Raw genomic sequence first — 12,140 nt, forward strand, 5'->3', positions numbered from 1 at the left:
TGAGACCAATGACGATGAAAGAAGATAAAGTTCTGGGAAAGTAGTGAACTAGCTTCCAAGTTTCAAGACAGGATACAAACTAAGAATGACATGTTGGTCGTTGAAGTTCTCAAATTTTATGGGCCAGACTAACAAACTAACAAGAGTAATTGACAAATAATCCTGCTATAGCAAAATTTATAAGGGCTACCTAGGCAGAAGGAACAGAAGCAGAAATTGATGGAAGATATTCTCCCCAACCGAAGGGAATCAAGAGTTCGGGTCTAAAATTCTGTTTCGATGACTGGAGTAAGCTGAAAGGGTTATCTCTTGCACGCAGGTAAAAAGTGAAGGAAGGGAAATGGATTAGCCTGTTGAAGCTTGGTTTTAATGGAGGCCTCTGGTCGTTCGTATCTCTCTTGTGTATGATTGGATCTATGCATCCACGTCCATTTTGAAAGGCGTATTGCAACAATTCAAAGCCACATTTGAAGAAGAGACTCGGCAATAACACAAAATTAAGCGTTATCATGTGGGTGCTAGTGAACCCAAACACCACCTCTTCAGATTCTGAAACAACCATTCTTATATTTGAAACGGTCCTTAACCCTGTCTCACCTCTTATAGTTGGTTGGTGAAAATGTTGAGGATGTTCATGCTTTGGTAGTAACGTGTGATCTGGTCCGGTTGGTGAAAGATGTGGTAATGCCTAAGAGGCCTTATGCACCGTCGGATTCTTGTGAGTGACTCTCGTAGTTGGTTTTGGTGAACCCTTCTAAGTTCCATGAACTGCTCCCGGTGGTGGTTACACTGGTTTAGAGGGCGACGCCTGCTGTGGGTTACCACCGTAGGGAGTAGCCTGTAGCGGCGAATATAATGTTGGACTTCATCAATGTGGCGGAACAGGCGGTCTACGTGGTGGCGGCATTGTGGATGAGGGTGGTGGCAATGGAGGTCGTTCAGCCATGGAGACTGGCGAAGGTGGTGGAGCACCACCATAACGCGTTTTTCTATTTGTTAAATTAAACATGTTATCAAATAATAAAGAATATAAATTTAATTTAATTTCTTTTAAATATTGCTAAAATTTTATAAACAACATAAAATGTACTTATATATAATGCTAAGTTTGTACAACCATAATTATTGTGCAATCAACGTTTATGAAATTTTTATATTGAATATGTATAAGAAATTAAATTTTAATTAAATAATATAAATTATTTTTTTAATTCTTACTTTTTGAAGAATTTAAATTAAACAAATTGACTAATTTTTAAGTTAGATGATACTTTTCCTATTATTATTTGTTTCTTTTTGGTATTAGTTGGATGATATTATTTGAAGGGACTTTATGGTAGTTAGGCATGCAGCTGCAGTAATGTGCAGAAAAAGTAGAGGTATAGGATTTGCGCGGTGTTCGATGTGATGTGTTAGCCAATGTGGGTGTTGAATATTTGGGACCGAATTTATGGGCCGATTCTCTACTTTGGTGGCGGAATCATTAGTCGAAGGTTTTAACTTTCAAGCATTCATTCATGTCGCCTACAAAGTAAGGCCAGTTGGAGTCTTTCTTCCTCCCTGTTATTGCTTTATCACGTGTCAATCCAGATTGATGGCCTCTGGCTCTTCTAGTGCTCAGCTTACCATGTCCATGTTCAACTTAGAGAAGTCTAATTCCAACTCTTCACCACCATATTTTGAATGCTCTAATAATAATAATAATAATAATAATAATAATAATAAAACCAATTTTTTCCAGTTAAAATTAGCCCATTTTTTAAATTATTTTACTTATTTTAAATTTTAAATTTTACATCTTAAAAATTATAAATTTTAAATTTTTAAATTAACTGGAGTTATATTTTTTCTAATAATAATAATAATAAGGTTAAATTACATAATTGGTCCCTAAAGAGAATTAAAATTTGCAATTTAGTCTCGCCGTTCAAAAAGTATTTGATTTAACAGAATATTCTCAACATATTCTCTATTTTAAACATGTGAACTGCACATGTTTGACAATAGGGACCAATTTGCAATTTAGTAAAAGTATGTGGACCAACCGTGTAATTCAACCATTTGAAAATGACCAAAACCTCCCTAAGCTATCTGAACCCACTCCGCCCCTTCCAAACTCTCTCACTCTAACTTTCTCACTTTCCTTCCAAAATAGCACCCCAACCCCAGCGCTCTCTGTCTCTCACCTCGACTCACCATCGTTGTGCCTCTCGCCTCCGTCACCGTGCCAGATCCACTAATAAATTGAGTTGCTATTTTTATGTTGATTGTTGCTATTTTCTTCTTAAACATTGAATTGTTCGCTTTGAGCATGTTTGGGATTGGAATTGCTCTTCCATTTATCGGTATTCAGTATTGGGATTGGAAGAGAAGAAAAAGTCGCCGGATGAGAGAGACGAGATGGAGGAAGGAGGCGAAACCCAACTCGTAAGCATAAATACGGTGGATCCAGCGCAGCGACAGTAAACTGAGGTGAGAGACAGAGAGCGTTGGAGTTAGGATGTCATTCTGAAAAGTGAGTGAGAGAGCTAGGGAGGGGCGAGATGGGTTCAAATAGTTTATGGAGTTTTTGGTCATTTTTAAATGATTAAATTATACTGTTAGTCTCCATACTTTCACTAAAATTGCAAATTAGTTCCTATTGTTAAACATGTGCATCTCACATGTTTAAAATAGAAAATATGCTGAAAATATTCGGTTAAATCATCCACTTTTTAAATGACGAAAACTAAATTGTAAATTTTAATTCTCCTTAAAACCCACTTATAAAATTTTAAAATGTAAAAATCACTTTACAATTTCATTAGTGTAAAAACCAACCCTATAATTTAACCTAATAATAATAATAATATTGAACGCACGTGTTGCTAGGTGGAACAAATGGCATGCGCAAAGAGGTACAATTCCGGGTCACGTCATAATTTTCTAAACTGCATTTGCTAACGCTTTCGGCCTTTTTTCAATTCCACGTTGTTAGCAAGAAAATGAACTGCTTTTTCGTATTATCTTAAAAGTTTTCTATTAAAAAAAGTTTGATTTTAATGTATTGAAGTATAAAATATTTTATACAATTGTTGATACGAAATACCCATAAATTCTACCTAATTTAATATTCTAGTGCTGGATTAGAGAGAAAAGGAAAAATGAACTCTCAAATGACTGAAGATGAAATTAGGGGTAATTCCATTTTTATTATTATAATAATAAACTAATCAGTATTCGGATTGGTTTGGTTTTGGTAACCATGAACCCGAGAACCTAACAACTAGAGACGGGTATAATAGGGTTTTATCCAATTAGATCCGATTACTCAACGGGTCCAATGTCCAATATAATCGGGTAGGAAGGTTTGTCCGTACCCGCTTGCACCCCTACGTAGAGCACTACGTTTACTAATTTACTTCACACCACAAGCATTTAGTATTTCCACTGCAGAATATGACGTGCAAAGTATCAAAATTTGTGTCCATATTTTAGCACGGCCAAAGATAAATAACATTCTGTTTTAACGACTAATCCAACCAACTTCAACAAATGACGGGTTCCTGTATAGAACTTCTCATGGAAACCTCATCCTGTGTAATTTCTTAGATTAGCAACTATTGAGATTGAAGCATGAGAACTGTGCAAAAAAACCCTCCGAGAAAAACCTGCCGGTAATTATGCAGTCTTCACTTTTCGCGAGGGAGGCCGCCGAAATAAACTGATCAGATCATCAAGACCCTGACAGAGCATCATTAAAATTTAGTGCACAGAAACAAGCTATCGAAAGGTTTGCAACAGATGTTGGATAATAAATAGGTACCCTAGTTGTGATGACCAAGAAACTGAAGAGCACAATTAAATACGACCCCAGTACTAGAAGCAATAACAAGTCAAATGTGACACTGGCAACCTGCAAAAGCATAAAACAATTACTATCAAGACAAACCGATTATGTTTAATTTTATTTATAATCAAAAGCAAGATATTTAATTGGAAATAGAAAGTCCTTTTGCTGTAAAAAACAAACCCCCTTTAAAGGATGTCCATTAAAAAAAAGCAAGGGAAAAGGTAAATCAGATAACCCAAAAATTGTTGCATCCCCAAGAAATTGATGGTCAGGACTTGCAATAGTCATAGCAAAATTGTCAAATGAATACCCTTTCAAGTTTGCTTTAAGCCACTCAAAATGCAGAAAAGAGAAAAGTGCCAACTGTTGAACTTCCTATTCAGAAAAATGGTATAAAGAAGTAACTCCAAATACCTGATATATGTTCAGCTTTGCGCTAGTAGAATCATAAAATGTGAACATCCCATCTAGAGCTTCACGTTGCAGATTGACCTCATCTGTATGATCTTCTAATTCCTACGGGAATGTAGAACACTTGATAAGTACACAAGCATGGAGATAATCTACATCAGAAACATCTCACCACAATAGCACTTAGAACATAGCCCAAAGCAGATCCAACTGCCTACCAACTGAAAACAGGAGACATTCTAAGATTTTTGCAAACACATACATCAAGAAATTAAAAAAAAAAAAAAGCTGCAAACATTCCCGAGCCTCTAACTGAGGCACCGTCACAACCTTCCCAATTCCCATTGTCCTTAGCTTGAAACAAATGCCAAGGTATACATGATCCAGCAAGCAAAATACCTTTTTCAGAGCCATGACAAAAGGATCATCTTTCGAGAAAAATGGTGCCACTCGAGGTGTTTGGGACAAAACATCTAACCATGATCGGATATAATAAGGATTTACAGCCAAGTTACTGTTGTCTGCAAAGATTTGGATGTTCTTTCCTTGATGTCCGTAAATATGCCGCTGCAGAAAGATAAGAAAACAGGTAAAAAAAAGGAACTTTGTGTGCAGAAAGTAGATATGAAAGACAGGTATCAGAATATCAGTTAACGTACATGTATTCAACTATCACGAAAGGAAAAAGATCCTCTAAAATGAGGAGATTGGTAAAGTGATGAAGTGAGTAGTTAATCATTATTGAATTTGAAACTTCTATGACATTTGAGTCCCACTATCTTAACTTAAAGAGCGACTAATTGCTTACTTTCTCACTTTACCAATCTCTTCATTTTACAGGAGTTTGATCCATCCAGGAAATGCCTTGCTATATAAATACTATAGCTACATTAAAAATTTAATTATGAGATGGATAAGGAAAGACAAGGTGAGAATATAAACCCAAGAAGGATGAGGAAAGAAGCAAATTCCAGTGACTAGAAGAAAGAATTGATCTTACTGCAAGACTCTCAGCAACTAATTTCACACCTCTGATAATTGCCTTTTCATCTACAAAATGCCTGCACAATGAAGAACTCAGTGAATAGTACAGAAAAGAATCAAAAGACAAATTTCTGGAATTTAATTCAAAAGAGAACCTGCTGTCAATCAAACCACCAGTCTTTTCTAGCAGTTCAGGTGCAGCCGAAAGTTCAGAAAGAGTGGCAGCAGTAACTCTCAACCTTGAAAACTGTTCATGCTCCCAAGCTACCTACAGATGATGACTAACTTCAATGCCAGCTTTAGCAGTAGGATTTAAACAGAAAATATATGAAGACCATGCTTGCAATAGATGTTGTAACATAACAACAATGAGACATGAAGCACAGTCTGATATTGACTACAGCAAGAAAGTTGTAAGCACTCGAGAGCCAACAACAAATCATCAAATATTCATTCAGCAACCAAATCTAAAAGGATCTTATGAATGACGCAACAAAGAAAAGAAATTGAAGTGGATGGTTCGACCCCAGATTATCGTGAATCAAATTTTTCTTTGTTGAACATATAATGAAGAGCTACACGAGACTTAATAGTGATAATTATAAATTGCTTAAGAGCTAAACAAGAGAAATATCACAAGCTAGAATTTTACACTTACTCGAGGATTTGAGATATTTATTTTCTTATGCTTCAAATTCACATTAAAGCCCAACTCTTCTGCAACACTTGAAAAATCCTACACCAATATTTTCCATTAGAAGCCATTAAGACAAAAATACAAGTCAATCCATTTAACTAAAGCAGGATCAGTGTGATAATTTGCTTACTTCCATGATTTGCTTAATGTAGGAATTTTCTGGAGGCTTAGACACATGAATCCACAATTCATTCTCCCAGGAGCCAATACTATCTATGCAAATAGCATAGTCAATGCTTTCACGCAATCGTTGATCAAAGCTCCGAAGCCACTGTAATTTGCAAAATTATGTAACACACTTATAATAACAAATGGAGAAATTCAACTGAATGGGCAGACCTATCAGCAAGTGAGCTTCCAGAAAAAAGCATATCACCTTACGAGTTCCATTGTAGTTGTAAGGCCCACCAGATGTTAGCCCAAACAACAGATTGTATTGACCTCTGGTCTTTGGATTAGAATACAAAAGTGAAAACAACCTAGCTACTTCAAGAAGAGCCACAACACCACTTCCATTACTATCACTTCCCACTGATAATGCCTACAATTACAAATATTTTAACCCAACCACACAATATATACTCTGGTATTATTAGTGAAATTAATAAAATAACATACAGGAGCAGCTCCAAAGGTGTCATATGATGCCACTATTGCGATGGTGGGTAATTGATGTGCATCATCACCTGCCTTCAGTCCTGTCAACCACCCCTGCAACCATATAAAATATGCATCCAATATCCACAAAAGTTTTATACAAAAACCAACAGTTCTGAAATTCAGCCCACATTTGTGCATGTTTGCTGTGTAATATAGTGGATACAGCGGACTGAAACCATTTCACAAGTTGTGATTTCCCTTAAATTTGTGATACATGTCTACAAAGCAGAACCAGGATTTTCACAGCTCAAAATATGTTCATATTCCAACAACAATAAATAAAACCGTCTTCATGCATAGGTATAAATTTCATGACACGAGTATGCAAAATCAGAAGAAATACTATGCCTCTTAAGTCTCAATCCGTGTTTTAAAAAAGCGGTTATGGCGGCACCATAATGTTATGGCGTGGCGGATATCTTCCTTGCTGCCATACACCGGTCGCCGCAATGAGTTTTTCACAGAGAGCAAAATGGCGGCTGCAATTGCAATGGCGCCATGGCGGACTGCAATAAAAATGGCAGAAATTGCAGGGCTTTTTTGGATTTTTGAAAATATTGAGGGTTAGTTTGGTCATTTAGGAAACCCTAAAATGCTACAACTCACCTTCCTCATCCTCCTTTCTTCAGAAAACTGCCTCTTCCTCTCTGACGGTCCAAAAATTATCTTCTAGCTCTCCCTCTCTGCTCTGGGCTGCCCTGCAAGCCACGGGTTCCCTCTCTCTCTCTCTGCTTCGTAACTTGGTTTCTGTTCCAGACTTCTGGTCTACCTACCCATTTTTACTTTCCCAATTCCCCTTTTAATTACATAGGGTTGGTGTTATAAATTATATTATAAACCTCTATTTCCCGTTTCCTTTTATTTACAATGCCTTGACTCTAATGTCCCTGCCCCCTGCCTCTTATATTCCATGGTGTACTATGACTTGATGTTATTTCATTTGTTTAATTTGCTACTGCATTTGCTGAATTAATTAGATGCCTTATGAGTAGAAAGTTGCATAAATTGATTAGATTTTATAATTTATTACTTTCGGAATTTTTCTGCATGTTTTTTGTGCATATACATGTATTTTTTAGATAGTCCACCATTTCCCGCAATGCCACCCGCCATAATTTTATGGCGGATTTTTGGCTTACCGCCATGAGCCGTAATGCGCAATTAAAAACTATGGTCTTAATAAGCATTTTCATTAATAAAATCAAATCAATTTGATTTTTCCAGAGAAGCACAGTATGATGTTTAAAAGCTTCAGATTTCAAAGCTACTGTACACAATCTAAAATTCCATCACCAGTAGTACTTATCCACATATTATTTCTCTAAAATTGGTCGAACAAAAACCTGAATGTTGGTAATGGATGGAGAGACAAGACTCTTTGGTTCTAGAGCTGAAACAACAAATTTGTATCTGCAACAAATCCATGAAAAAAAAAATAAATAAAATGTCTCCCAAAAATAAACGTGCAAATGGCACAGCATTCGGAAGAAAAACCCAAAATAACAAAAGGGAAAACAAAATGATTAGGAAAGAAAGCAGCAACATTAAATCAGTACATAACTCAGTGTAGTCAAGAGTGCGCTTAGGCACTAGAGGCAAGGCAAGAAATGGTTCTATGCCTCACCTGTTGAGGCGCTTTTCTTTGTGCTTAAATGGAACTTTTGAAGCTCTAAGAAGGCACCAAGGCGAGAGCACCTTGCAATGAGGCAGCAATTTGTTTCTCTATATTTTAGATGAGAGAAATCATCACTTTTGTTAAAGAGGCCTAGTGTCAGCCCAAAATACACTAAATTATCCAACTTAGCTCAATAAAGTATTAGATATATAACCCTACTACCCTAAAAGATATTAGGTTTTATCCAAAGAGTCAAATCTTTCAAAAGCAACCTGTAGACAAGACAGAAGACCACTGATTGACCTTCATCACAGCAAAAGCTGAGATGTTAGCGGGGCACCGCTGGACCACCTCTTCGTTTTTTATGACTCCATGGATGCACACTAGATCTAATCTTTCTTTTCATTGATAAACTTTCAGAGCTTTTCTCTTTTGGTAAATTTTCGGTATTCCATTAATAGTTTTTGGTTATAACCTATTATTATGAAGCCTATTAGGAACATTATTATTCTTTAAGGATTTATGCCTAATTATCATTATGAACTGTTTAGTTTACTATGCACAATAGACTTGCAAATTATATTATGTATAAAAAAAGATAGTAAAATCTCATCTCAAGTTGTTTGGACATGTGAAAAGAAGATTGACAGACCACACAGTTAGGAGGATGGACGAAATGGAAGGTAGACGGGACAAAAGGTAGAGGGAAATAAAAAAAGCCCATATGAGGTGGTCAAAAAAAATTTATGTATAAACAATCTCATTGTCATGATACATGATAGAGCTCAATGGCGTCGTTTTATCCATATAGATTATCCCACCTAGTAAAATAAGACTTTGTTGTTGTATCAAAAGAAAATGTGTATTCTACTACTTTCTAAAGCCTTTGTTTATTGAGACGTGCAACTTTTGGCGCCTATCGCCTTTGAATAGCTTGACTAACAAAACATAATCCAAAAGACGGGAACATGAGGTGTTCAAGTTCAACAATACATGTTCTAATACTTAAAAGGTTAGAAATACATAAGGTAATTAAGTATGGATATCCAATTAAGTAAATCATTCAGTCCACTTCATTCCTTGTCTCCTTGACCATTAAAAAGGTTTTGCAAAATTTAATTAAAGCATTGAATTTGTTAGAGAGTTGAACTCACCCGCCAGTAGTTGCAGTAGCTGGTTGACCAGTGATATCACTCTTCTTGATATCAGCTAACACAGCATTAATGTTGTCATCCTCAAAAGCAAAATAAACAGGATACTGTAAAAAGATGCAACATCTTAAAAGGTTACACTTTAATGAAAAATATAAACTGATAAAGATAAAAGGATAATGAGACACTCGCAGAATAATAATAATAATAATAATAATAATAATAATAATAATAATACAACAAAAATAAAGCGTTGTCCAAAAAGTCGGGCCACTTACGTGAATCAAACAATGCCTCATGAACAACAATAGTTACAGCACAAATTCCTTAGCATCACACAAAAGGTTGTCACCACACACAAAAAGAAACAACAAACGCATTCCTTTGTATCAAAATGGTATAAAGTAATTATTTCCTTTTTGGATCATTTGGAAGACATTTTTTAGAAGAAAGAAGTTAGTTTATAAAAATCACTTCATCACATGGATAATTCACAACAAAAAATACCTTCCAAGGCAATATAAATCAGTAACATAGAAACATTGTTTAGGAATTCAGTATTCATGAACAAATCAGTTGACTTTTCTATCCCACTTCAGTTTTATAAAAAACACTCCGAAAGATAAAAGTAATGATAATTCTCAGAACAAAATAAACCATCTTAAATTCACTCACAGGTAAGTTGGTACGTATAAGTATCTGTTCAAGTTCAGCCAACACATTCTTCAGCAACTCTTCAGTTCCATCTAAATGATTACTTCCCACTTCACCTTTATTTTCAAAATTGAATATCTGTGGCAGCAAGAATAACAAACCCCCCAGAGGCTTGTTTTCTGCAATATATTCTGCCACAAAATTGGCACAGAAAATAACAAATTTGGCAAATTTAGTAGTTCAAAACAGAATGGAATTCTTCATATAAGAATCAATATAAAGTATGGCGACAAGACATACTAGGCATTCAGCTTTGATCGTTTAGTAATTATATCTAGAGGTTGACTATTATATAACATATTTCTTGGGTTGATGCCAGCAGAGAAAGTTAGACACCTTTGCTAACCTATAAACTCAAATAGAACATACTTCCCCTGCTTAAACAAGATCCCCGTAAAACGTCCAAAGTCCAAAACTAATATTTCCCCTGCTTAAACAAGATCCCTGTAAAATGCCCAAAGTCCAAAACTAATACTATAGGTCACTAAGTTGCCTGTATGGCCAGATATTAAGTTGTCATCGTCCCCATCTGACTATATAACACTACTAAAAGGATAGACACCTTAACCATCCAGCATATTATCTCTTACTCTCGATCTCTAACAAGCACTTCCGTACTATAAGACCCCGTTGTAGTTCAACACTTCTATTACTATTCCCTGTCTGTTCTGCATACTTCTCGCACACAAGTTAAAAAATATCCTCTTATAACATTAAAAGAAGCCAAGCCCATTAGAATGTCTAACAATAATCTATAAATTATTATTATCATCATCATTATTATTAATATTAAAACCAAAAAAAATAAAAATAAAGGCCTAATCAAATTCTGTCAATATTTTGGTAAACCCCAAACTAGGAATTAACCTGAATCCATCTTTTCATAACTCTTAGCTAATCAAATTATAAACCAAAATCAACACTGAAGATCAATCATCCACCTCGAACATGAAAATCTGAAGAACAGACAAACGGACGCCTATTTAATAGTGTTTGAAACGCCTTACCTTAAAAGATAAGAATATAAAATACAATAAAATCACCTTTCCTTAAACGCGATTCGTAGCATACTTAACTTCGAACTACGTTAAGCAGCATAAAAGTTATTTTATGTCAAGTCCCAGCACAAACTAACAAACCTAAAACAAAGATGATGATGAAGAAGTTAAGTAGAAGAACCTTTGACGAAGGAGATGTTGAACTCGCGAAGAGGAATGAGAAGTACTGTGCGAGAGAGATCGGCGTGCGGAGAGAAGTGGAGGGATGTGGCGTGGTGATTGAGTCCGGCGAGGCGAGATCCAAAGGGGGCGCCGGATATGTCGTACTGAATGAGGCGGTAGACATCGACGACGGTGGCGCCGTCGCAGAGCTCGACGCAGGCAACCAGCACGAACACGAGGGCGATGACCGACTCGAGTACCAGCATTTGGCGCTCGCGCGGTGATTTTCTAGGCGCCATGGCCAACGTAGAGATCTGGTTCCGATTAGGGTTTTTCAAAAGAGAAGAAAAGAACAATGTGGCTGTGACTTGTGGCGGTAGTGTAGAGTTTTAAGGGCCCAGCTACGGTAGACAACCTACGTTGTGGGTTTCGTTGCTCTTGTAGGCTGTATGTAGCTGTGTTCTTTTGGGCGCAAATGCCCATTCTAATTTTCAGTTTGGAAATTATTTAACCTAGAAAATAATTTTTTTTTAAATATTTTTATTTGAAACTTAATTTCATGATTTAGAATGACTATAATATAAATAAAATAGCATTTAAGTTTGAGAAGTGTGAGAATTAATTTAAAAATCGGATTATTTTTTATCTTGATAAGAAAAAATGAGAATTAGAATTCTAAAAAAAATAAATTATTTATTTTTAATTATTTTTTGGTGACTTGATAGTTTTTTTGGTGACTATTTATTTTTAATTATTATAAAATAAAAAATCGTTTCTTGAATGAAGTCTAATTTTTAGCCTTTTAAAAAAATTCTTATCAAATTTAATAGTCTCTTTACTAATTTAGATTAATTTAATAATTAATTTATAGGTTTAGCTAATATAAGGCACATAATAAATTTTAGTGAAAATTTTT

General features: G+C 35.5%; 1 protein-coding gene across 3 annotated transcripts; it reads right to left on the minus strand.

Annotated features, from left to right (window-relative positions):
* Window positions 1-3,160: 3,160 nt before the first annotated feature.
* Window positions 3,161-11,686, minus strand: LOC107476395 (uncharacterized). 3 transcript variants are annotated; one of them, XM_016096197.3, is made up of 14 exons: window positions 11,244-11,683; window positions 10,026-10,183; window positions 9,354-9,457; window positions 7,928-7,994; window positions 6,543-6,635; window positions 6,301-6,465; window positions 6,055-6,195; window positions 5,886-5,963; window positions 5,383-5,495; window positions 5,244-5,304; window positions 4,643-4,810; window positions 4,247-4,348; window positions 3,806-3,895; window positions 3,161-3,723 (listed from the first exon to the last, which is right to left on the minus strand). In XM_016096197.3, exons 1-14 carry the CDS (start codon window positions 11,521-11,523, stop codon window positions 3,661-3,663), a joined length of 1,683 nt encoding a protein of 560 aa, XP_015951683.1. In that variant the 5' UTR covers window positions 11,524-11,683; the 3' UTR covers window positions 3,161-3,660. The 3 variants fall into 3 exon arrangements, 2 of the variants coding, with proteins under 2 accessions (XP_015951683.1, XP_015951682.1); XM_016096196.3 differs by having other exon boundaries at window positions 10,026-10,195; window positions 11,244-11,682; XR_002371622.2 differs by lacking the exons at window positions 3,161-3,723; window positions 3,806-3,895 and having other exon boundaries at window positions 5,186-5,304; window positions 10,026-10,195; window positions 11,244-11,686.
* Between the last annotated feature and the right edge of the window lie 454 nt (window positions 11,687-12,140).

Source organism: Arachis duranensis, chromosome 3 (assembly GCF_000817695.3).
Source record: "Arachis duranensis cultivar V14167 chromosome 3, aradu.V14167.gnm2.J7QH, whole genome shotgun sequence".
In the NCBI taxonomy this organism is placed as follows: Eukaryota; Viridiplantae; Streptophyta; class Magnoliopsida; order Fabales; family Fabaceae; genus Arachis; species Arachis duranensis.

Excerpts from the sequence above, each read along its gene's own strand:
- LOC107476395 (XM_016096196.3), bottom strand. The coding sequence starts at position 11,523 with ATGGCGCCTAGAAAATCACCGCGCGAGCGCCAAATGCTGGTACTCGAG. Across the intron at positions 6,196-6,300 it reads ACTACAATGGAACTCGTAAG|TGGCTTCGGAGCTTTGATCA; the intron begins GTGATATGCTTT and ends TGCAAATTACAG. Across the intron at positions 5,964-6,054 it reads ACATTAAGCAAATCATGGAA|GATTTTTCAAGTGTTGCAGA; the intron begins GTAAGCAAATTA and ends ATATTGGTGTAG.